The sequence below is a fragment of the Garra rufa genome, chromosome 9 (assembly GCF_049309525.1).
Source record: "Garra rufa chromosome 9, GarRuf1.0, whole genome shotgun sequence".
NCBI classification, from domain to species: Eukaryota; Metazoa; Chordata; class Actinopteri; order Cypriniformes; family Cyprinidae; genus Garra; species Garra rufa.
In genome coordinates this window covers 33186882-33212494 of record NC_133369.1, presented here as the reverse complement: position 1 = coordinate 33212494, position 25613 = coordinate 33186882, and the positions used below count along the sequence as shown (strand labels likewise).

At 36.5% G+C, this 25613-nt stretch overlaps 1 protein-coding gene across 1 annotated transcript in view; it reads left to right on the top strand.

Moving 5' to 3' along the window:
* Positions 1 to 25613, top strand: part of nbeal2 (neurobeachin-like 2) — a 118251-nt gene that overhangs the window by 9021 nt on the left and 83617 nt on the right. The window contains 7 exon segments of the mRNA XM_073847831.1: positions 2415 to 2497; positions 9934 to 9989; positions 9991 to 10020; positions 10168 to 10480; positions 16840 to 16946; positions 18190 to 18276; positions 24989 to 25072. Coding sequence (XP_073703932.1) covers positions 2415 to 2497; positions 9934 to 9989; positions 9991 to 10020; positions 10168 to 10480; positions 16840 to 16946; positions 18190 to 18276; positions 24989 to 25072 — 760 coding nt within the window.

Here is a 25613-nt window from a genome sequence, read left to right as displayed (position 1 = left end):
ACCAAATATTTAAGTTTGTAACATTTTAAGCTGTCATTTGGTGATGTTACAACGTGCTCCTCACGTGTTACATTGTATCCCACCACCTTGGCATGTTGTCACACTTCACTTCCCTTCTTTTGAGGTAAATAACAAAAAATACTTATACACTGTAATTATGAAACAAAGAGACATATTTGTACTAGACAAACAACATTTACACAAACTGAGAAATGCAAAAAGTGTTACGTTGTGCTCCCCTAATCATAAAGCTGCACACAAATGAGGTAAAATATGGGTAGCGCTAGAGCCTACATATGTGTATTTTTTTTTCATTTATTATTATTATTATATTTTATTATTGTATTTTACCTTTATTTATATAGTACTTTATACAATCCAAGACTCAATCAAAGCAGCTTTTTCTCGATGCAAAATAAATAAATAAATAATAATCTGCCGTAAAACATTTAGTAAGTTTCTGGCGTTTTTTTTAATACACCATGCTTGCCTTGCACCCAAACTGAATAATTAAAACACATTTATATCTTCTGTAGCCTAGGCCTACATTTTTTGGATTTTTTTTCTTTTGATTGCGATTCTTGTTAAACTCACTAGACATGCGTATTATATGTGCATTCTAAGCTTGTTCCATGCATTTTATAAAACTTTTGTGTGAAATCATATTTATTTTGGCCATCAAAAGTGTACTGTCCCTTTATTTGAGCGTGAGCAGCGCAGCAAAAATAGACTCGGCGCCGAAACCATCGCTTCAGCGCTGCTCACGCGACGCTCCTGCTTGACGCTCACGCGCTGCTCCTGCTGCCGGTGTGAATGCACTCGTTTGTTAACATGGGCGCCGAAAAAAATACGCGCTTCTCACGCGCCGTTCACGCTCTGCTCACGCTTGCAGTGTGAAACCGGCCTTAGGGAGATCGGACCACAGCTGCAACTATAACAGTCATAAACTAAAAAAAAACCCCACATTTCTATTGCAAATTACCTGTATTTGCCAAAAATGCTTTTTGAAATCATTGATTTAGTTGGTTATAGATATGCTAAATGATATGTAATGTATGCTTAAATGCCTTAAAGCACTTGAATCTCAGTAATCACTGCTTGCGGCTATATCTAATAATTTATTACTTTTTTTAAGATTTATGCGTAAAACAAGGAAAAAGTTTCCAGTGAATAAGAAAAATAAACATTTAGGCCAATACCATGGTGTATAAGTTGATTAATCAACTTGTACCATGATGTATCAAAATACAATGGTATTACAACCTGATAACGTAATTATACTTCCATTTTAAGTATTTATATTATTTATTTATTTTTATTTTTATTTTTTAGTAGTGGTGGGCCGTTATCGGCGTTAACGTGCTGCGTTAACGTGAGACTCTTATCGGGCAATAAAAAAAATATCGCCGTTAATCTATTCTCAAAGTTGAGTTGGGAGCTGGGTCTAAACTATGTAAGCTATGATGACTTTCACCTTGATATTTTAGCGCGGATGACGTATACCTAGTCGAATTGCACTGTAGGAGGCGGGAACGAGTCTTCAACAACTGTGAAATTACCACATCAAATGAGACGTGCAAACATGAAGTTATGAAGCCGCTTCAGGGCAGGTGCGTGCGTTGTTAGACCCTTTTTACTGGGGCACGTGTCCCAATGAAAATCTGCTGTGCCCCAGTAAAATCTCAAGTTTGAGTTATAATTTACTTTGATAATCCCGAAATAAAGACATTAAACTATATGCAACAACTGAATTGACACTGACGCTTCTAAAAGCAACGCAGTTTAATCGAAGCACGGAGAAATCCATGCCCGTGCGCGTCTGTGTATTTACCGGCAACGCGCACATCGTGCAGCCTTTTGCGCAGAAGTACTTGGTTACACAAGTTTGTATAGGTAATTATGTTGTAAATGCAATTGTCAAGCAGTTTGTGATGCATTTTGGAAACAGGAGATGAGCGCCTGGTCTAATGCGCCACCTGGCCCGTTCTCGAAGACTTACTTTTAGTCATTATTTGGGTAGCACACATATTCTGAAAATGCCTTCAGCAGAATTCAAATTAGCCATTTTAATCTAGATTAATCTAGATTAATTCCAAGATTTAATCTAGATTAAAAAAAATTAATCTATGCCCACCCCTATTTTTTAGATTTATGCTCAAACCAAGAAACAGGTGGCCATTGGGGTGAGAAATAATTCATGTCAACAACAGTATAAGTAGATTAATCAACTTGTACGTTATTATTAAACAGTATTTTGAACTCTTAGTAGATTTATTTTTAAAACATGAAAATTCAAGATATATTCTTGAATGTAGATTAAGAAGGTGATTTATTGCAGTGTCCTGTAGCTTATTGCTTTAGTAGTAAGAATTTATCAAGTATTTCCATAACAAGCTGATTTGTGTGTTTTCTAGGGAGGAGGTCAGCATGCTGGAGAGAAGCAAGTATAAATTCTCCCCTCTTATTCTACCAGAGGAGCTTCCCTTGCTCTTCCACGGTACGTCACCCACTCCTGCCTTCTGACACAATCTTTAATCTCCATTTACTCCCATCTTCACATCCTGGGAGATATCACACATCCCTCCTCCCAGGAGACTAAATTTTGTTTGTGTAGAAACAGCAATTTGATCCCTTTAGTATTAATCCATAGTGATTCAGGGCTCTGTTTTGTCATGTTATTTGCCTTCAAATGTTGTTCTTATAAATTATTTTATCAGTGGAGTTTTCCCTTTTTAAGTGACAAATGGTTATGACTTGTTTCTTTTGTTAGTTTGTGTCAAGCACTGTCTGGACATTTAGTAGAATACCGAATATGTATTAACTATGTAGAATATATATAGGGCCAGATTTACTAAACAGGGCAAATTAGCATTAGAGCACAATTCCATACAAGCACTAATGGGATTTACTGACAATGTGCACATTTAAGAACACAGACGCAGCCAGATAATTTCCATAATGACCAGCGCAATCTACCAAGAGTAGCGCAAAGTACAGCCTGCTTTAAGACATGCTTTTTTGGGCATCAAATAATGACACAAATACCAGTAATTTGATGTGCGCAAACGTTGGTAATTTGCATTGTGTGCTTCATTTTAATACTCCTTTCAGCGCTAATTCTTCCATGCACATCTTTAGTAAATCCTGACCGTACTATTTTAACGCCAAAAGATGGTTTGCGCTGGCATAAGCTGTTAGTCTACTAGTTTGACATGGACTCTTTGTAAGCACACATCTTAACAAATCTGAGAAGCAGGATTGTGTTGCAGCCTGCAGCCAATGGCTAAAACAAATAACATAATCCTGACAGTGATGCAAGCTTTGTTCAAGTAATTATAAGCTCTGTGGATCAACTTTCACACCTATATGTGGTTAGTAGGCAAGCGGCAGTGGGTCCCAGTGACCTGCGGTCATGAGGCGAGGTAAACTAGTTTCTTGTGCTGAAAAGTTGTTTTTCATGTTGTTATGATGTAATGGTAAATGTGTTTGTGTGAGGTTTGTTTGATTTTCTTATGTACCCAGCATGTCCTTAATCCAAAGGTAGGGTGGCCGTATGAACACACACTTCAGGATTTTGGGGCAAAATTTTGTGTTTGTGTGAGTGGCATGGCAAATTCAGCCAAAAAATTACAGGTGCATCTCAATAAATTAGAATGTCGTGAAGAAGTTTTTTTTTTTTTTCATTTATTTCAGTAATTCAACTCAAATTGTGAGACTTGTGTATTAGATAAATTTAATGCACATAGACTAAAGTAGTTTAAGTTTTTGGTTCTTTTAATTTGATGATTTTGGCTCACATTTAACAAAAACCCACCAATTCACTATCTCAACAAATTGGAATACTTCATAAGACCAATAAAAAACATTTTTAGTGAATTGTTGGCCTTCTGGAAAGTGTGTTAATTTACTGTATATGTACTCAATAGGGGTTTCTTTTGCTTTAATTACTGCCTCAATTCGGCGTGGCATGGAACTGATCAGTCTGTGGCACTGCTGTGGTGGTATGGAAGCCCAGGTTTCTTTGACAGTGGCCTTCAGCTTATCTGCATTTTTTTTGGTCTCTTGTTTCTCATTTTCCTCTTGACAATACTCCATAGATTCTCTATAGGGTTTAGGTCTGGTGAGTTTGCTGGCCAGTCAAGCAAACCAACACCATGGTCATTTAACCAATTTTTGGTGCTTTTAGCAGTGTGGGCAGGTGCCAAATCCTGCTGGAAAATTAAATCAGCATTTTTAAAAAGCAACAAAACCAAAAAGCCAACACGGCAGACTAAACATAAACTCAACAAAACAAGAAACACGGTCAAAAGCCAGGATCAAGAATACTAGAAACACAACAGAACATAAAGACAATGCAGACATGAAGCAGGAGTGAGAAGTAAGAGTTCTGTAGTGAACAACGGTCGAAATGGCATTCCAAGGGTCAGTTTATGGCAGGCCCCCTTCCCTATCTGCCAGGGTGGAGGGAGATGTGCCACACTGTGATTGGATCTTGGTTGAGGAACATAAACAAATGTTCAGAAACATCAGATAAGATGCCAAGACAACTACCAGACACCTCTAACAGAACAGGAAGAGAGACCTTCTGCAACCACGACCACCTAAGAGAGGACTTCTCATTGGATTACGGATTGACCCTCTCCAATCCTAAGGTTTGGGAATGACTGCCATAAAAATTCCTTCAGGATGCAACAGCAGTGGCCGAAACAAAGAAGGCCACAAAGATCCATCCAAATCCATTCATACATATGTTTGGGGACCTTAAATTGATGTAAACTGCAACAGATTCACTTCACCCTTTGATAAAGTACAGTGTATGTTGATGGCCATTGACTGTTAACCTAACAGTTCACAGAAGCAGGCGTATTAACATATTATGATATGAATAAGTGATTGTTCAACAGTTTTCTATCATGTTTGGACTCTTTTTGCTCCTCATAATGTGGGTAACAATTTGAAAGAGGTTTGGTAAAGAAATGTTGCATTGGGTAAATTGTAAAAGACACTGTCTAACTTTGTACTCTACTATATGCAAATGAGTTCCACACTAGGGCGGGTAACACCATGGCCACCTCAGACACAAGTGGCCAATCACATTCCTGGAATGGAGAGGCGCTAGATTCCAATCTCCTCCTCATCAAAAAGAGATAAAGGTAGCCTCCGAAAAGACACTCCTTGTACTGCGTCTAAGTCCCGTAAGGGAAGAGACATTAACAGCTACACCGTTCTGAGTCTGAACCCCGCAAGGTTAAGACATTAGCAGATACAAGGTCCTGAGTTTCTGGCCTGACGAGGAAAGAGACTTCAAGACAGCTAAGGTTCCACTCAGCTCTTGAGTAAACCTTCTATACTGAATTCGGCTGCCCTTCAGTTGCAAAGGACCCCGTAGTGACGGACCCCGTCTGACTCCTGCCACTCCGAAAGCAGCGCAGCCCAGTCCGCAAAGGACCTCCACATTGGCAGACACTGCCTTGAACACACGGATCCTCAACGACGCAGCCCTGCTGCAAAGGACCCTGTAAGAATCCATCTGACCCAGCTGCCTGGTCCATGCTCTAAGGACCACCTCGGCACAACAGAAGTTCAGCATCCTCCAGGTCAGCGCATCGACGGCTACTGGAACGCAACTCAGTGCCCTCCCCACTGTACGCAACCTGCACTCCCAGTGGAAGACGTCTCTGCCACCGGACTGATCACCCGACCAAGTGGAACGTAACTATAAACTTACCAAACCTCTTTCCTAAAGACCTTGGCTTAGTTTATACCTGCAGCCTATGTTTTCTAACCTGTTTAGATAACATTTACTTGTGGTCAGCATTACAAATGATAGCTATATTGTTTGTTCCGAGATAAATACGCAGTTATTTATCATTAAACCTACCAGAGCCATTAAGTGGGTTTCCCATAGACAACATTACCATAGAAACCTCTTATATTGCTACTTTCAGCTCAACAGCATTGCATTCTGCCATTCTGCGTTCATTCCATTTTGTTAGTTTCTACACTTTATTTGGTATCTTCTTTCACATTTAGTTGCCTATTATCTATTAGCAGTGTGTATTCATTTATTGGTTTATCACTAGTGTTGTATTTACTCTTGCATATCTATTGTTAATAAATTTCATTAATTTTATTACAATTGTGTTTTCATTGTGTTGATGATTCAAGGCTCTACTAGCTAGCTAAACCACCAAACTTTCAGATAAATCAGTTGACCAACTCCCTCCAGGGTGCAAATCTCAATTTATTGACCTATTGCCAAATCAACAGTCTTTGACTGATACACTGAACCCAGCGAGGTGGGAATTGGTCATCTGATAGACTCACAAATGCACCTTGAGTGATGTGTGACCCAAAATCACAGCATCATTGGTGACGTGAGCCCCGTTTACGACAGTTCTTATAGTCCAAATGATAATTGTGAACAGATGTGAGTGTAATCAGTGCAAATGACAAAACAGACGTGAACAATCAGAGGAGTGCAGTGCAAACAGCGACCTCAGGTGGCTGAGGGAAAACCCACAGCCCCGATCATGACATTACCCCCTCCCTACGGAACGGCTCCCAGACGTTCCCAAAGTCTGGAGGGAGGAGGTATGGAGGAAGGCAACTCAGGGGGAGGGATGGCGGGCCAGGCCCGTGCAGCGCAGTCCCCACCGCGCCAGCAACAGAAATCGCAGCCGTCTCCGCGCCAGGAACAGAGCGCGCGGCCGCCTCAGCGCCAGGAACAGGACGCGCAGCCGCCTCAGCGTCAGGAACAGAACGCGCAGCCGCCTCAGCGTCAGGGACAGGACGCGCAGCCGCCTCAGCGCCAGGAACAGAGCGCGCGGCCGCCTCAGCGCCAGGAACAGGACGCGCGGCCGCCTCAGCGTCAGGAACAGGACGCGCGGCCGCCTCAGCGTCAGGAACAGGACGCGCGGCCGCCTCAGCGTCAGGAACAGGACGCGCAGCCGCCTCAGCGCCTCAGCCCAAATCATCACAAACTGTGGAAACTTAACACTGGATTTCAAGCAACTTGGGCTATGAGCTTCTCCACCCTTCCTCCAAATACAAAACTTGCTCTCATCTGAAAAGAGGACTTTGGACCACTGGGCAACAGTCCATTTCTTCTTCTCCTTAACCCCGGTAAGTCGCCTCTGACATTGTCTGTGGTTCAGGAGTGGCTTAACAAGAGGAATACCACAACTGTAGCCAAATTCCTTGACACGTCTGTGTGTGGTGGCTCTTGATGCCTTGACCCCAGGCTCAGTCTATTTCTTGTAAGTTTACCCAAATTCTCTCAAGACTGCGGTTCTCTCGGTTGATTGTGCATCTTTTTCTTCCACACTTTTTCCTTCCACTCAACTTTCTGTTAACATGCTTGGATACAGCACTCTGTGAACAGCCAGCTTCTTTGGCAATAAATGTTTGTGGCTTACCCTCTTTGTGAAGTGTGTCAATGATTGTCTTCTGGATAACTGTCAGATCAGCAGTCTTCCCCATGATTGTGTAGCCTAGTGAATCAAACTGAGAAAACATTTTAAAGGCTCAGAAAACCTTTGCAGATGTTTTAGAGTCGATTAGCTGATTGGCATGTCACCATATTCTAATTTGTTGAGTGAATTGGTCGGTTTTTGTTAAATGTGAGCCAAAATCATCACAATTAAAAGAACCAAAGACTTAAACTACTTCAGTCTGTGTGCACTGAATTTATTTAATACACAAGTTTCACAATTTAAGTTGAATTACTGAATTAAATGAACACTTCCATGACATTTTAATTTACTGAGATACACCTGTAAGTATCAGGTCCACACTGTGGTGCAACTTGAAACTCAAAAAACTTCCAAAGCAGGTTCTGTTTTGTTTTACTTTGCTCTGGTTTGCTTTTTGTTGTTGTTTTTTCTAGTTTTGTTTCTTTGGTTTTATTTAGTTTTGTTTCTCTCTTTTTTTTTTCAAATTGGTTAATTCTGACAAGTCTTTTTAAGTTTGAGTTTTCTGTGTTCTAGGGTTGTAACAATAATATGAATATTACCTTTGTGATATTATCGTGGTCACATGACGATATGAAACGGTACAGGTCTTCCGGGTAAAATGTGTTGCTTTTTAAAATATTCTAAAATGAAAGTTGTATTTTGGGCCATTATGTTTTGGCAAAGTATCTGTCAAACAAATTAATCCGAAAGCTAGGGTTGTGCCGATAGACGATAGTATCTTGTATCGATGATAGTCAAAGATATCGCCTGTTGCTGATGCCTTTGACGATAGTAATACGATTATTATTATTATTATGCGTCAAAAAGGCACCTAACTTTAGCTCATGCAGTGCCGAGAGTCGGTTCTAGGATGCCTCAAAAACTTGCCGCGGTATAAACGTGCAGTGAAAATGGGTAAGAGATTTATTCATCATACAGTGTACATAGATTAAGTGTAGACAGTCATTAGGATAACAGAGGTAGTAAAATGTGGTTTAGGCTGAATGAAATACGATGTATGAGAATCCGTCTGTATATAGTAAACATAAACATTCACCTCAGTAACGTCTGTATGTGTTAACTAGAATTATGATGCAATAAAATGGCGCTAAACATATGCACGTGAATTACACAGGCACCATTTCTCCACAATCAATATGAACTGAACTACAACATGAACTGATGACAACAATCAGACATACAGCGGTAACATTATCGAAATATGACGGGTATAGAAAGATACATTCATTTACATTCACGCACGCACATTTACCGCTCCCTGAAGATAGCAGAGAATGAAACCGAAAGTAAACTTAAACCTATCCAACAGAACTACCGTCAGCGCTCTGTACACGCACAACTTAGTCACATGCACTACCCTTACAAAACGAATAAGGAATTTATTACATATTGACATATTTACATGTCATTAAATAAATTAGCACGATAGTATGGTGTATCTGCGATCGCACAGGCTAACGATAGGACGATATGAAAATTGTGCATATCGCCCAACACTACCGAAAGCACAATATTATGGTTTAATCCCTTCATCAAGTCTGTTTCCGCTGCACATTTCAAAGAAAAGCTTGCACTACATTCAGGCGATTATAATCCAGTGTTTTCTATGCTTCAGAATGGCTCAGTTCACAGTGAATACATTGAACTAATTTATTGCATGTAACGTGAGCATTTTGGAACACAACGGCCACCAGTTATGGTTTATTTTCGCAGCAGTTGATTACAGCATTTCGCTAGATTTGTATTGAGATGCGTTTTTGCAAACCTGTTTTCACTGAAGCTTTACTGCTGTTTCCGTCAAAATAAAAACTTAAAAGTGCAATATGAATTGCTGATAGCTAGTAGTTAGAATGGGTAATGTTACTGCAGTCCAAATTCAAAATATCTCTTTGAAGTGTAAAAATTAGGAGAGAAGTATTGTAATTTCCCTGCTGTAAAGTGAAAATAATATATATTTTTTTTTATATTATTATTATTATTTAAAAGTAACAAAATTGTTTTCCAAGTCTTCATTTGTCTTTTTTAAATATTGCAATAAATATCGTATTGTGGACTTCATATTGTGATATTATCGTATCGTGAGATTTTGATATCGTTACATCCATACTGTGTTCATTTGAAGCATCCAGTGATTTTGTATGGTTGGTGATTCCTTTTACATGACAGTTCCTTTTTAAGGGATAGTGAAAAATAAAAAATGTATCGAACAACATTTGGACCACATTTACTTCAATTGTATTAAAAAATCTAAATATCATCTTCAGTGTTCTAGAAAATAAATAAATGCACACATTTGGAAAGTTGTGGAAGTGGAAATGTGGACAGAATTTTCATTTTATAATAAACTTTCTCTTCAACAAAAATGTTTTTGTGCCTTAAAATGTTAAAATATTGAAAATCACACAAACAAATCTCAGTTTTAAGATATTTTTGACTAAATGACTGGTTACACCCACAGACTACCTACAAGAGAGTGAACTAATCCCAGAGCCGCTCGTGGTAAGGCTGGTTCATCCTGCAGGGAGCCGTGATCAGTGGATGCAAGGTAAATTATCCTCTGTGGTCCTGTTTACAGTGACGTGTATTAATGCATGAGGGGTTTCAGAGGAACCTCTGATTTTGCCACTACATACCTCGCTACATTAGTGTAAAATGTGTTTGTTGTTGTTGTGTGTGTGTGTGTGTGTTTCAGAGGAACGGCCTACTCTCCATCACCCCCCAGGCTGTGAAGGACCTCATGTCTGTGTTGCGTTCCTGGTGCCTTGCTCCTGCCTCATCCCCAGAAGAGCCCAAAGACCCTTGGCTGCTCAAAATTACCCTGCGGTGCCTGACTGCAATGATCCACCTTCTGCACTCCAGCAGCCCGACCGAGAGGCAGGTGGAGATCCGGACCGTACTGGACGGCTACTTCCAGCTGCTGAATTGGAACCGGCCACCGGACAGCCAGCATGGGGATATGCAGGCCTGGGAGGATAACCTCATTACTCTTCTTGAACATATGCTGAGTAAGAAAATATTTGCCATCGCTTTTTATCCCCATTTTTTTTTGTCCATGAACTTCTTCTATGGAAGACAAATGAAGATATTTTGCTCCATGGACGTATTGAAATATATATATATATATATATATATATATATTTCAATAAGTTATATATTTCAATAAGTCCATGGAGCTTCCACATTGCCTGTCATTTTGACGGACAGGGTCGTAAAAATTCTGTCATAATCTATTAATATCGTCATTTTAATTTTTCATATTTTAATTATAATAACACATTTAATTGCTTTTATTTTTGTTCACATTTTCATTTTTAATCATGAACCTACAAGGCGAGCATACTGTATAGGTTTATGCACTTATTTATGAAGAGAACAGATGGATCTCAGTGGATCTTGCTGTTTTCAGTTCACGAATTAACAGTAGTGTGCATAACTAATAAATCACAATAAGCAATTACGCTCTGTGCTTTCTTACTTTCAATATGAAAAAGTCTCAGATTTCAAATTCTGTCTATTTCATCTGGAAAGTCAAGCAATAAATACCGTTTTGGCGCTCTTTAATGTGGCGTGAGACCGCTGTAGTTTATACTGTGTGCTCGCACGCGCGTATCAAAAGATTCCTCGTGACAGTTTCGTTTTTGTTCTATATCCAGTGCTCTGCTGCCACATTGGAGCGCGGTCGCCACCAACTGGACAGGGGTGGGAATTACATTTATAATTTACAACAGATCACCCGCAGTGTAATCTGTCAAAATGACGGAAAGCCTTCAGATTTTTCCGTCACTGATTAAAAAAATCCGTCAATGACGGACAATTTTCGGTTAACGCAACCTCTGATTATATTTATATATATATATATATATATATATATATATATATATATATATATATTAGGGCCGGGACTCGATTAAAAAAATTAATCTAATTAATTAGAGGCTTTGTAATTAATTAATCGAAATTGATCGCATTTTAATCGCATATAAATATTTGACCTGAGAACAGTGAAAAGTACTTTTTTTATATGGATTTTTAGTATACCATTGAATAATGACTGAATACATAAGCTTAAGCAACAAAATATTGTTTATTTTTGTTCTACCAAGTCTAACAGACCAGTGCAATATTGCCAATATTGTAGCCAATAGGCTCGATGTGCTGCGGTGATATGCGAATTCCTTGTTGCATAGCTTGCACACAACCATGCTCTTATCGACGCTTCCATCCATTCCTTTTTTATAACAAAATTTCCCATCCACAGGGCCAACTGAAGCGGTCTCATCAGCTTTTTGTCCATGTTCACTGTGGTTTGTTTGCTGCGTCCCAATTCGCCTACTTATACTATGCCCTATAAGTATGTACTCTTTTTGTGAAGAAAAGTACATACTTTTGAGTTTGTAGCAGAATAGTAGGCAAGCTTTGGGACATACTACTTCGTCATAACTGCTTCTTTAAGGGACGCTCTGTTGCTTAGTTACCTGAATCCTGTCACTGTTTAAACTGCCCTGTCAATCATCACAGTTAACATTATCTACATTTCGTTTAATTTATTTCCTACCGTATTAGAGAGAAATTAAGAGGCACGTTCTTTAACGAGTCTTTCATGCCGAGAGAACTCTGCTCTTGTGTTTGCATAATTATGTATTTAAACATTAATGACCAAACCTATCATTATAAATGTTGCTGCACATGGAATATAAACACGGATAACATTTAAAAAATATTTTTTATCAGGTTACACACTGATTATTTATCACTCAAACCCCTTTCTCTACCTGTCCGTTGGTCGCGCATATCCTCCATGTTTGTAGTTTTTTAACACTTTTTATGCGTGTTTGTAGTCTAATCGAATCCTCGTTCACGGCTCAGTGTGTTGTGGGCAATATTAGCCGTTAGAGTGTGCATTGATCGTTAAGTAGTAGACCATCCGGGAATCTTTTGGAATACTTTTTTAAACATACTACGATTTGGGACATACAATACTATTTAGGACGGACGCAGCTTGTCTGAACGCTAGTTGGTGCTCCAGTATAATCGGTCCGCCGAATCTCATCCAGTGAGAAACGTTCCGCGGTGCAAAACTAAGTGCGATTAAAATGCGTTAATTTTAACGCGTTATTTTTGTGTAATTAATTAATCTAAATTAACGCGTTAAAGTCCCGGCCCTAATATATATATATATATATATATATATATAAATAACACTATATTATATATTCTTTAAAATATCTTCTTTTGTGTTCCACAGAACAAATTAAGTCATACAGGTTTGCAAGGGTGAGCTAGAATTTTCATTTTTGGGTCAATTGTCCCTTTAATGCACCAATATTCCCTATTTGAATTATTCTGCCTTATAAGATACCTAATTTCAGCCTCTTTCAAACTAAGACTGCATTGCATGGATTCTTTGTTGAGAAAGCAATTCCAGAATGCCTTCCAACAGGCTTAGTGAACAAGTTTATCCAAGATGGTTGAATTGGTAATAGAAGTTTTGTTGTTCTGTTGATCCATTCCGTTCTGTTTAGTTTTCTTTTGTTTTGTTTTGTTTTGTTTTATATTTATTTGGTTATCATGCTAGTAGTCTGGCAACAGCGGAATAATATTGTATGTGCAATAGCTACCTTTGTAGAATCACTCAATTTTGAGGTTCAGTGGCTTTTTAGGATGGTTTCGTTTTGTCTTTTTTTTTCTTTTCTGTTCTGTTCTGTTTTATATTTATTTGGTTATCATGTTAGTAATTTAGCAACATGCAGAATACTTTTTGTGTGCAGTAGCTAGAGGTCGACCGATATATTGTCCGGCCGATATATCGGGCCGATATTTGCTATTTTTTAATATATCGGCATCGGCCGATTTCCGTGTTTAGTAGCGCCGATTTAAAGTCAGGCACGTCTGCGGGCAGCCTTGTGTTATTGGTGCGGTGGAACGCTGCTGTGAGGACCCCAAGCCAAAACTTTTGTAAGATTCAATAACAGTTCTGAGAGATAAAGGTAAGGCTTAAATTCTAATATTTCTAAGTCCCATGGCCATATATGTACTATATATTACTAGTAAACTATGAAGTGTTGCTTTCAGTTAGTGAAAGAAAATCATAGAACCGTCGGGAACTGGCATAATGCTACGGCAGGTTAAAGGTTTGCTTACTTGCAGTTAAGTTTAAAGACTGTAGTCGAAAACGATCAGCAACATATTAGCCCCAGTGTTATAATTTCTGTTTTATTTTTCCTGTATCCGAATCGGAGAATTTCACTCTGTGCGTAGGGTGAAGAAGGCGGCGGCTCTCACAAACAATGCAGCGTTGTGATACTCCGCCTTGCACAGAGGGTGGTTATATCCACAGGTGGGGTAATAATAAAATGCATTCTAATTACTTGTGGGTGGGTCGCACGTGGATGAGATAAATCAATAATGATGTAAACATTAACTACATTTTCTAAAATCTGAACCTGAGTTATGTGGTCACGACCGTGGCGCCAGCTTTCTTTTAAATATATTTTGATGATTGCCCCTGATGCTCCCGCACCGCACCATCCTCTCCGTCACCTCAGATACTGCGAGTTTATACATATATGGTCAGGTCCAGATGTCAGTAAACGTTATTTTTTTCAGCATGGATTTGGCTTAGAAGCACGAGTGATTAAGCCTATATAAGTGTGCAGCGATGGGAAAATCAGCTGTTAAAATGAACCATCCATTCATCATATCATCATACAAAACTAAGAATTAGAATAATTGTAATAGGAAGATCGTGTGCGGTTAGATAAATCAGAGAAAAAATATAGGTTGCGGGTGGGTGGCAGGCGGATTACACTATTGCCTGATTTTGCTTTATTTCGTCGTCAAAAGTAAGATTTTGCTCTTTCTTGTCATCAAAAGTATTCTGAAACAAGTCACAACTGAGCCGCTGTGCATCTCCATTTAAACAGCGGCGTTTCGTTTAACGTGCGTTTTTAAAGGAATCTAGTGAAATGATTCAATTTCTCATTCATAAAGAGAGTCATTTGCTTTATTCAGGAATGAATCAGCTGCTCGAACGAATCAAATGAATGATATGATTCAGTAATTAAATCAGTGTCTTGCCGCCATCTGCTGGCAGGTCCTCTCAGTTATATAAATCGTTTAAAATGTCTGTATTCAAAATTTTATTTAAAACACTTAACATTTCACATTAATCTCAGCTCTTAAACTTTTATGTAAATGATTAACAGTTTTTATATTATCTGTTTTATATATTTAATACGGTCACACTTTATATTAGATGGCCTTAATTATTATGTACTTAAAGTACAATGTACTTAATGTGGTCATATTGCATTGCAAAACACTTTTGCTTCTATTAAGGTGGGATATGGGTAAGGTTAGGGGCAGGTTTGGTGGTATGAGTAGGTTTCAGGGTGGGTTAGGGTGTAAGGCTTAGTTCAACAGTGGTAATTACAGAAATTAATTACAAATGTAATTACATATAGTTTTTTAAAAATATATAAATACAATGTAAAACATGTATGTACACAATAAGTACACTGTACCAAATTATTAATTTAAATGTAAGTACATAGTTGTTAAGGCCACCTAATGTAAAGTGGGACTTTTAATACTTGGTCAGTTCGATTTGTTTGGTTAACTTTGGTTAAATCTTTTATAATAATACTGTGCAGTGCACAAAATCAAGATCCGAAAGATGGTTCCTTGTGTTCATTGTTCATGATGTTACGTTTAGAAATGATGTGCATCCACTTATTATTAGTGTGACATTTTAGCATGCAAATAAAGGGAAGAACTTCAAAATATCGGCCCTAAAAATCGGCCAAAAAAAACGGCAGCACATATTGGCCATTGGCTGACCCTGACCTCTAAACATCGGCATCGGCATCGGCTATAGAAAAACCCATATCGGTCGACCTCTAGCAGTAGCAACCTTTGTAGAATCACTCACTTTTGAGGTTCCATGGCTTTTTGGGATGGTTTCGTTTTGTCTTTTTGTTTGTTTTGTTTTTTTTATTTTGTTTTATTTTTTGTTTTGTTCTTTTCTTTTCTTTTCTGTTTTGTTCTCTTCTCTTCTCTTCTCTTCTCTTCTCTTCTCTTCTCTTCTCTTCTCTTCTCTTCTGTTTTTTATTGTTCTGTTCTGTTTTTGTTTTGTTTTGTTTGTTCTTTATCGTTGTGTTGTTACGTTCAGTTTTGTTCTGTTTTTTTTGTTTGTTTTGTTGTTTTGTTCTGTTTTGTTTGGTGCTTTGTTTTTCTGTTGTTTTGTTCTCTTGTGTTCTGTTTTGTTTTTTGTTCTTTTCTGTTCTGTTTTATTTTGTTGTTTTGTTTTGTTTTTTGTTCTATTCTTTTCTGTTCTGTTCTGTTTGAAGTTTTTTGTTCTGTTTTGTTTTGGTTGTTTTTGTACTGTTCTGTTCTGTTTTGTTTTGTGCTTTGTTTTTGTTCTGTTGTTTTGTTCTCTTGTGTTGTTTTGTTTTTTGTTCTTTTCTGTTTTGTTCTGTTCTGTTGTTTTTTTCTGTTTTGTTTTTGTTCTGTTCTGTTTTGTTTGTTTTGTTGTCTCTGTGTTTACCAGGTTCTCAAAGTCTGTTTGTGTGTTTAGTAAAGTTTATATGGGGTAGCTTTCATGATGCCTCTACAACTTTCTGTATGTGTAAGGGTAGTCACAATTAAATTTTAGGTTAAAATGTATATAAATATGATGAAAGTTTATGGTCGTTTCTTCCTTTAAACACATTTTTCCTTCACTAGTTAGAATTTACAATAAATGGCCATGCAGTGTGACAAAAAGTTTGAAATACAAATATTCCAGGTTTCTTAAATAATATTAGGTCAACAAACTGCATGCATTATAATTATAAAGCAAGTAGAAAAATACTACTTGAATAGTTAGATTGAGTACAGCGTGTCACACCAACTACGTAGAAATATTTCATGTAATCGGCATGTAATATGATATTATGTCATAATGTTACTGTAGGCAATAGGCATCTTGCAATACATAAAAAAAAAAAAAACCTTGAGGGTGAATATCAACACAACAATGTTGTTTTATACATGGTGAATTGAGCTTCTGATTCTAGATATTTAACCCAGATTACTGTGTGTGATATGTTGGATGTTGTTTTTAAACATTTATAATGTGTTTGTGGTAAACTTCTACCCCTATTGCAGAAGTTCAAAGTAATTGTACCCAGTTCTCTTGAAACGATTTGAATAGAGAAGTTGCAAAAGGCCACAAAGCAGCTATTTGGTTGCATTAAATTTCTTCCCCATGAGTAATGCACATGTCCCTGCACTGTTTATTTAAGTGCATAAAACTGGCACAGTGTAATCTTTCCAGAAGGCACAGGTCAAAATGACTGAATGTTCTTGTGTTTTTGCCCTGCAGATGCTATCCCAGAGATCCTGCAATGTTCAGACCGGCCGGTGTTGCAGGCTATCTTTCTCAATAATAACTGTTTTGAGCACATCCTCCGCCTCATCCAGAACAGCAAGGTCAGAATGCTACCTTCTTAAACCCTCTAATATATCAGCAGCAGCGCTTCACAGTTCCAGTCTTGGTGATTCTAATAAGTCTCATGGCTGACAATGGAAATCTGGTGGTCTGCTGATGTTTGTTTTGACAGACAACAAGGAGACTACTGAATGAGAGCTAACTAATTTAAACCATAGGTTCACCATGGTTCAATCCAGAGGTTGCTTTACATTTTTTACATAAGATATCTGATCTATTGCTTTTCTGTACTTGGGAAACATTACCATTAAAGAATGTCAGTATGGATTAGAAAAGCTGATAAAAAAGAAGAAAAATTAAAAAGTAAAAACTGTCAGGGTAGTACAACTGTCCTAATATCAAAAGCCTCAATAAGTTTCATGAATTTCATTATTTTAAGTAATTTGTCACAAAAACAGCCACACCGCAGGGCATGTCATCTTTACCAAAAGTACCATTTTGAATGAGATTCATATGAATATTTTTACATAAAAAAAAGAAAATTGTCTGCTAAATTATGTCAGGTGGTGCCACCAACCAAAAATAACAATTATGTATTAGTGTTATTTTAGTATTATTACTAAAATTACTCACTAAAATGTAGTGATATTTATTTATTTAATTAAAATGGTATTAAAAGTAATTATATTTAAATTAATTTTTTTTGTAAAAAATGTAATAATAAATGTAATAATAAGATGTGTACACGTATGTATTCAAAGAAAATGTGTTACTCTTTTGACTACTTCAATTGAAACTTAATATAAGATAATATAAAAAAATGTTTCAGAACCACATGAAACCACTAAGAATTAAATGTTGCAATTTTAAGCATTTTGAAAATGTATTTTAAACTAGACTTTTTTTTTAATTTAACACTTTTATTGTCATTTACCCCATATTTTGCTGACAGATGATGGACAATTTACAATCTAGTGCATCAAAATGACGAACAGTAATTATTTGTAGCCAAGCTTCTGTTTCCATCTTGTGATGAAATATAGGTTCTTCGTCATATGTTTGTATGTGATCACAGTCGGTTTGGGTAAGCTGGGTGGTTTTTGAGTGTGTTGTAACTAGGTATTATGTTGTGTAATGAGTATTTTGTAGAGCTTTTCTTTTGTATCTTTAACCTTTGCTTTATCTGTTATTAAGTTTAATTTCTGCTTGCTAATTTTATCTCTGACTCACTTATGTTCATGTTATGTTTGTGACGCTGTGTGTGAATGTGTGTCTGTCCTGCAGCTATATCAAAGTAACAGGTTTAAGGTGGAGAGTGAGGGCCAGTGTGACCTCACTACACGTTTGCTCACAGAGGCTGAAGTAGAGCAGGTACTTTCCCTTCACCGCTAAACAGTGTGGCGTTCGTCAGCAGGAAACCCACCCTTCACTTGACTGACACAAACACAGACACAGAGACAAACACACAGATAGATAAGTGCTGACTGAGCAACATTAGATCTGCAAAAAAACAGCTTGCAATGTTGTCTAGGTGAATATACAGTAGCAAAACATCTGCATGTGTCGTTGCATGTGCCAGTTTATGACACAGTTTAATTAAACCCAATGAAAAATGTGAAACCTTAAAACATTATGCTGTTATTAATGCACCATGATAGTTGGATATGGCATGAAGGTACTATCATGTTCTAATGGTACACTATTAGTCAAAAGTTTTTGAACAGTAAGATTTTTAATGTTTTTTTTAAACAGTAAGATTTTTTGTTTTTTTAAAGATACAGTACAGCAAAAACAGTACAATTTTGAAATATTTTTACTATTTAAAATAACTGTTGTATTAATATTTTTTAAATGTAATTTATTCCTGTGAGCAAAGCTAAATTTTCAGCATCATTACTCCAGCCTTCAGTGTCACAGGATCCTTCAGAAATCATTCTAATATGCTGATTTGCTGTTCAACAAATATTTTTTTTATTATTATTATCAATATTTAAAATGTGTTTTTATTAATTTATTTATTTTCAGAATTTAATACCTTTATTTATTAAGATGCTTTAAATTGATCAAAAGTGATGATACAAACATTAATAATGTTACAAAAGATTTCTATTTTAGATAAATGCTGTTCTTCTGAACTTTCTATTAAAGAAACCTGAAGAAATTCTACTCAGCAGTTTTCAGCAAAATAATAATAATAATAATAAATGTTTTTTGAGCAGCAAATAAGAATTTTAAAATGATTTCTGAAGGATCATACAAATTCAGCTTCGACATCACAGGAATAAATTACATTTGAAAATATATTCAAATAGAAAGCAGTTATTTTAAATAGTAAAAATATTTCAAATTTGTACTTTTTGCTGTACTTTGGATCAGATAAATTCAATCTTGGTGAGCAGAAGAGGCTTCTTAAAAAAAACATTAAAAATCTTACTGTTCAAAAACTTTTGCCTGGTGGTGTATATATATTAATTTTTATTTCAGGTTTTGTTTGTTTTATTTTAGTTAAGTTTTACTACTTCTCTTAAACTGTGTTCAGTTAGTTGCCAAGGCAGAATTTCTTATTTTTGGTAGTTTTTTGGTAAGTTTACCTCAGCTTTACTTCAGTTAACAAATGTTTGTAGTTAATGATAACAACACTTTTGTATGGTTGAGGTCAAACATTTCCACCCCCTTTCAGAATCTGCAAAATTCTAATTATTTTACCAAAATTAGAGGGATCATACAAAATACATGTTATTGTTTATTTAGTACTGACTTGAATAAGAAATTTCACATAAAGGATGTTTACATGTAGTCCAAAAGAGAAAATAATAGTTGAATTAAAAAAAAAAAAATCCTAATACTTTGTTACCCACAGCTGTGTTTGTTTGTTTGTTTGTTTGTTTGTTTGTTTGTTTGTTTGTTTGTTTAGTGATAGTTGTTAATAAGTCTCTTGTTTGTCCTGAACAGTTAAACAGCCTGCTGTTCTTCAGAAAAGTCTTTCAAGTCTCACAAATTCTTTGGTTTTCCAGCATTTTAGTGTATTTGAACCCTTTCCAAAATGAGATGCATCTTTTCACACTGAGGACAACTGAGGGACTCATATGCAACTATTACAGAAGCTTCAAAAGCTCACTGATGCTCCAGAAGGAGAAACGATGCATTAAGAGCTGGGAGTGAAAACTTTAGAACATAATGGAGATGTGTATAATTCTCTTATTTTGCCTAAATATTTGTCATTTAGTACTGTCTTTCAGAGGCTACAGAAGATAGTTACATGTTTTCCTAATGCATGTTTTTTTCCCTCTGGAGCATCAGTGAGCGTTTGGACCTTCTATAATAGTTGCATATGAATCCCTCAGTTGTCCTGAATCTTAAAATACAGACAAAAATGCTAGAAAACCAATTAATTTGTGGGACCTAAAGGATTTTTCTGAAGAACAGCAGGCAGTTTAACTTCAGGACAAACAAGGGACTCGTGAACAACTATCACTAAACAAACAAACAAAAAACAAAACTGTGGATCTATCAGTTAACAACACAGTATTAAGAATCAAGGGAGTGTAAACTTTTGAACGGGGTCATTTTTTATATTCATTATTTTTCTCTTGTGGACTATATGTAAACATCTTTTATGTGAAATATGTTATTGAGGTCAGTACTAAATAAACAATAACATGCATTTTGTATGATCCTGTATGAACTTTTTGTAGATTCTGAAAGGGGGCTTTTGACCTCAACTGTATATTTACATGGAGATCACATAGTAGTATGAAATTACCATTTGATACCATGGTACCATATTATTACATTTTTAAAAGTTAGTGCAGTGTCAGTACACGGAGTTGGAGGGTGAGGATCCTGCTTGTGGTGGTTTAGTGTGTGTGTGCGTGTGTGTGAAGTTTGTTAGATGTACTTGCAAGCCCGTGTAAGCTTGCACGTTGTCTTGCAGTGTGCAGAGTGTTTCTAGATTTTTAGCATGTCTAGTGTAGTTGTGGTGTTGTGGGTATAACATTTGGTGTATGTTTCATTTGGTGGTCTTTGGTGGGATATTTGTGGTGCAGTGGTGGTAAATATTTTGAAGGTTAAAAGTGAGAAATCGGCTTTACTGTTGCATGTTTTAATCTCTTTTATTTAATTCCTAACATTAATTTTATTCAGTTTGTTTTTAACAGAATCTTGCACTTCAAGGAGGAATGTTCAGGATTCATGAATATCTTATCCTTGCATGCATCTCTCTGAACCGGTTTTATTAAAAGCAATATTTCAAACAAAAATGTTTATACTACTGATCAAACGTTTGAGATCAGTAAGATTTTTTAAAAATGTTTTTGAAAAAAGTATCTTATGTTCACCAAAGCTGCATTTATTTGATCAAACACAGTGAAAACAATAATATTATGAAATGTTTTGTCATTTTAAATAAGTATGTATTAAAATTAGGGGTGGGCATAGATTAATTTTTTTAATCTAGATTAATCTAGATTAAATCTTGGAATTAATCAAGATTAATCTAGATTAAAATGGCTAATGTGTGTAAAATGGCTACATGTTACACAGTACATTTATTTTGACAGGTTGCCGTGAAGTTTCTGTGTATACAGTATGATATGATGCGAGTTTTCTCAAATGAAACGGTAAAAGTGACACTCACAGCAGTTTTGGAGATTGAGTTTATCTGTTCATGTGAGATGCAAATGCCAAAAATTACCGGGAGCGTCACGTGTGTTTCAGTATGCGTGTAGTAAAAGCGTGGCATTTCGCACTATAGTAGATTCGGTTTTTATGAATGGAGGACGAGGAGATCCCGTCTGTGTTTTGGCGGAGGAGACGTAAACGTGCGACCATATTCTATAGTCTTTGCTTGGTATACATTCGCGTTAAACTATCAAGGTGAAAGTCATCATAGCTTGCGTAGTTTAGACCCAGCTCCCAACCCAAATTTGAGAATAGATTAACGGCGATATTTTTTTTATCGCCCGATAAGAGTCTCACGTTAACGCAGCACGTTAACGCCGATAACGGCCCACCACTAATTAAAATGTAATTTATTTCCTTTTTTTGGCAATGCTTAATTTTCAGCAGCCATTACTACAACTTAATGTGTCACATGATTTTTCAAAAATCATTCTGATATGCTGATTTGGTGCTCAAGAAACATTTCTGATTATTATAAGAAAAGACTGTGGGATCAGTAAGATTTTTATTGTTTTTAAAAAAGCATTTTCTGCTTATCAAGGCTTTGTGTATTTGATTCAAAATACAGAAAAAAGACAGTAATATTATGAAATATTATTGCGATTTAAAATAGTAGTTTCCTCTTTTAATATACTTTAAAATATAATTTATTCCTGTGATGCAAAGCTAAATTTTCAGCATCATTACTCACATGATTTCACATGATCCTTCAGATATCATTGTAATATGCTGATTTATTATCAATATTGGAAACAGTTGTGCTGCTTAATTGTTTTTGTTTTTTTGGAACCTGTGTTACTTTTTTCCTGATTCTTTGACGAATAAAACATAAAAAAAACAGCATTTATTTAAAACAGAAATTTTTGTAACAATATACACTGCCGTTTCAAGTTTAGGGTCAGTAAAAGTTTTCTTTCTTTCTTTGAAAGAAACTAATACTTCTATTCAGCAAGGATGTGTTAAATTGATAAAAAGTGAAAGTAAAGATTTACATTGTTAGAAAGGATTTCTATTTTGAATAAACGCTGAAAAAATCTTAAAGTCTCACACATTCCAGAAAAATATTAAGCTGCACAACTGTTTCCAACATTGATAATAAATGAGCATATTAAAAGGATTTCTGAAGGATCATGTGACATTGAAGACTGGAATAATGATGCTGAAAATTCAGCTTTGCATCACAATAATAAATTATGTTTTAAAGTATATTAAAACAGAAAACTGTCATTTTAAATTGCAATATTATTTCATAATAATAATTTTCTGTATTTTTGAATAAATAAATGCAGCCTTGATGAACATAAGAAAAAAAACATTTAAAATCTTACTGATCCTAAACTTTTCAACGGCAGTGTTTGTAAAATATACATCAGTCACTTATCCTGTATATATACTATTGGTCACTTTTAAACAATTAGATGCATCCCTACTGAATAAAAGTGCTAATTTCTTAAAAATATAAAATGTTACTGACACCAAACATTTGAATAGAAGCGTATTGCATTATTTACTCACCTTAATGTCATTCCAAACCCATATTTTGTTGTTGCTTACAGCAATTTTTACAGTGACCATGTCTGTCGAGCTCTGAAATGGGCTAAAAACACCATAAATACAGAATGAAACTAGTCTGTATGCACTATATTCTAAGTAATTTGAAGCAATGCGACAGACCAAAACATTTGTCATTGTTTACTGAAAATTCAACAAAGTCTTGAAATCTAATTAGCATCTTTTGTTAAAGGGATAGTTTCTGTGAAAATTCTGTCATTAATTACTCACCTTCATGTTCCAAACCCTTAAGACCTTCGTTCATGTTAGGAACACAAATTAAGATGAAATCTGAGAGCTTTCTGACCTTGCATAGACAGGAACGAAATTGACACATTCAAGGCCTACAAAGGTAGTATGGACATTGATAAAAAAGACTGTCAAAAGGCCTTTCCACACTGAGCGCGAGGCGAATCGCTGATGAATTGGTGCTTTCACACCAAGCACAAACCAAATGTTCACCTTTTGCTAATTTACGCCTGCACGCTAGGTGGCGTCGACCAACAATGCATTTTTCCTCAGATATGTTCTTGTATATAGATTTAACATCGTCCATTGAGTGCTTGTAATAACTTCTAATTGTGATCTGCAGTTGATTTTGATTCTATAATAGGCAGACATGCACTCTGTGTGTTTAATAACGCCACATTGCTTATAATCATAAACATCTTTTATTGTTATAAAAATACCATGAGATGCATGCAAAACAGATACAGAAAATATATCATATATATAATATAACATAATCGTAAGTCTGTTTGCTTTCATATTTCATGTGTAGAACAGTAGAAAAATGTTTCAATCGCGACAGAGGCTGCTTCCACGATAGTTGCTCCTTAGACCCGCCTTCACCGAGCTGAAACAGTCCGCCTCTGATCGCCATTGTGTCGACTCTTGTGCAGGGGAAGACAAGATTGTCTCCGATTAAGCGATTGAGGTGTTCTGTTGTTGGATGTAATAATGAACAAAGCAGTTGTCATTTTCTCCCGACATCTAAGCGTCTGAAGACACAGAAGATTAACATTACTTTCGGTTTTCAAAGGAAAGCGCCGATCCCGATCTACATATCCATATGTTCGTGCGAATCATTCGTGATGCAGCTTCACCCACAGCAGAAATGAGTAGAAGGGTTTTTTATGCATCTTTGCAAAAGGCCTTTAGTTAGCAAGTTTCGCAGCTAAACGCGGCTAAATTCGGCTAAAGCAGGGACTTTGGCTAAAGTAAACATTACTCTTGGCTCTTGACTCTCATCATCCCATGGCAGAGAGGGACGGGGCGAGCAGAGATCATTATCATTTAAAGGAGCATGCAACAGAATAGCTCGCTCTAAAAAGGGCTGATTTTGACAAGTTAAAAAGAGTGTTTTTTACACTAGCATTGAGAAATATTTTAACCAAAGTATGTTATAGATTTCTCATTAAGACCCTAAAGAATCATATCAACTTGTGTAAAATTGTCATCCGATGACCCCTTTAAATAAAGTCGTTATTTTTACCTTACAACCGTTCTGGGCCTTGAACGTGACAGTTGTGTTGCTGTCTATGCAGGGTCAGAAAGCTCTTAGATTTCATCAAAAATATCTTAATTTGTGTTCTAAAGATGAACGAATGTCTTACGAGTTTGGAACGACATGAGGGTGACAAATCAATGACAGAATTTTCATTTTTAGATGAACTATCCCTTTAAATTCAGAAATATCAGACGAAACGGCATTGGTTCTTCAAGAAATTCTCCTATGGGTTTGGAAATACATGAGTATTGACAAAATACTTACTCTTGGGTGAACTAACCGTTTGATACATGAGAATGTAAATTTGACGAAATGACGAGTATGTTGTATATGTGTGTGTAGGTCTGGGAAAAGGGCTCTGACTGCATCACCGTACACGCCATTCGAGTTCTCACCGCCATTATGAGCAACTCGCCCTCTGCCAAGGTATGAAATGTCATCGACTCATTTCTTACACCACCTCTCCTCTCGTTCCTTATGTTTGTTTTCCTAAGGTCAGCTTACAGATGTCTCTGGCCTTATCAGCGTGATAAGTCAAAGTGCATGCGCATGATAAATGTGCCCCTTATGCGTGTGTGGTTAATCTTATCAGCATATGTGATGTGGTTCTGCGAGAAACGGGTCACCCATGATGACATTACAACATGTGCTTCCTCCTTTATTTTATGGCACTTACTGACAGTTATTTGTCAGGTCCAAAAGTAAAGTGTCAATTCCATATCCTGTTTTTTGTTTATCATTAGTGTACATACAATGTCATGATTCTCTTCCTCAGAATGAAAGAGGCTGCTTCTTTATGTAAATTCCCTTGTTTTTATTGGCTAACCTCTTTATATAGTTTATGCCTCCCTGTTCCTCAATAAAAACCATGTTGCAAAGCAAACATTATACTGTGGCATAACTATGAAGATTTATGGCTATGTTTTCTTTGTTTTTGATTGGTAGTTTCAATAAATAATCTGGGTTG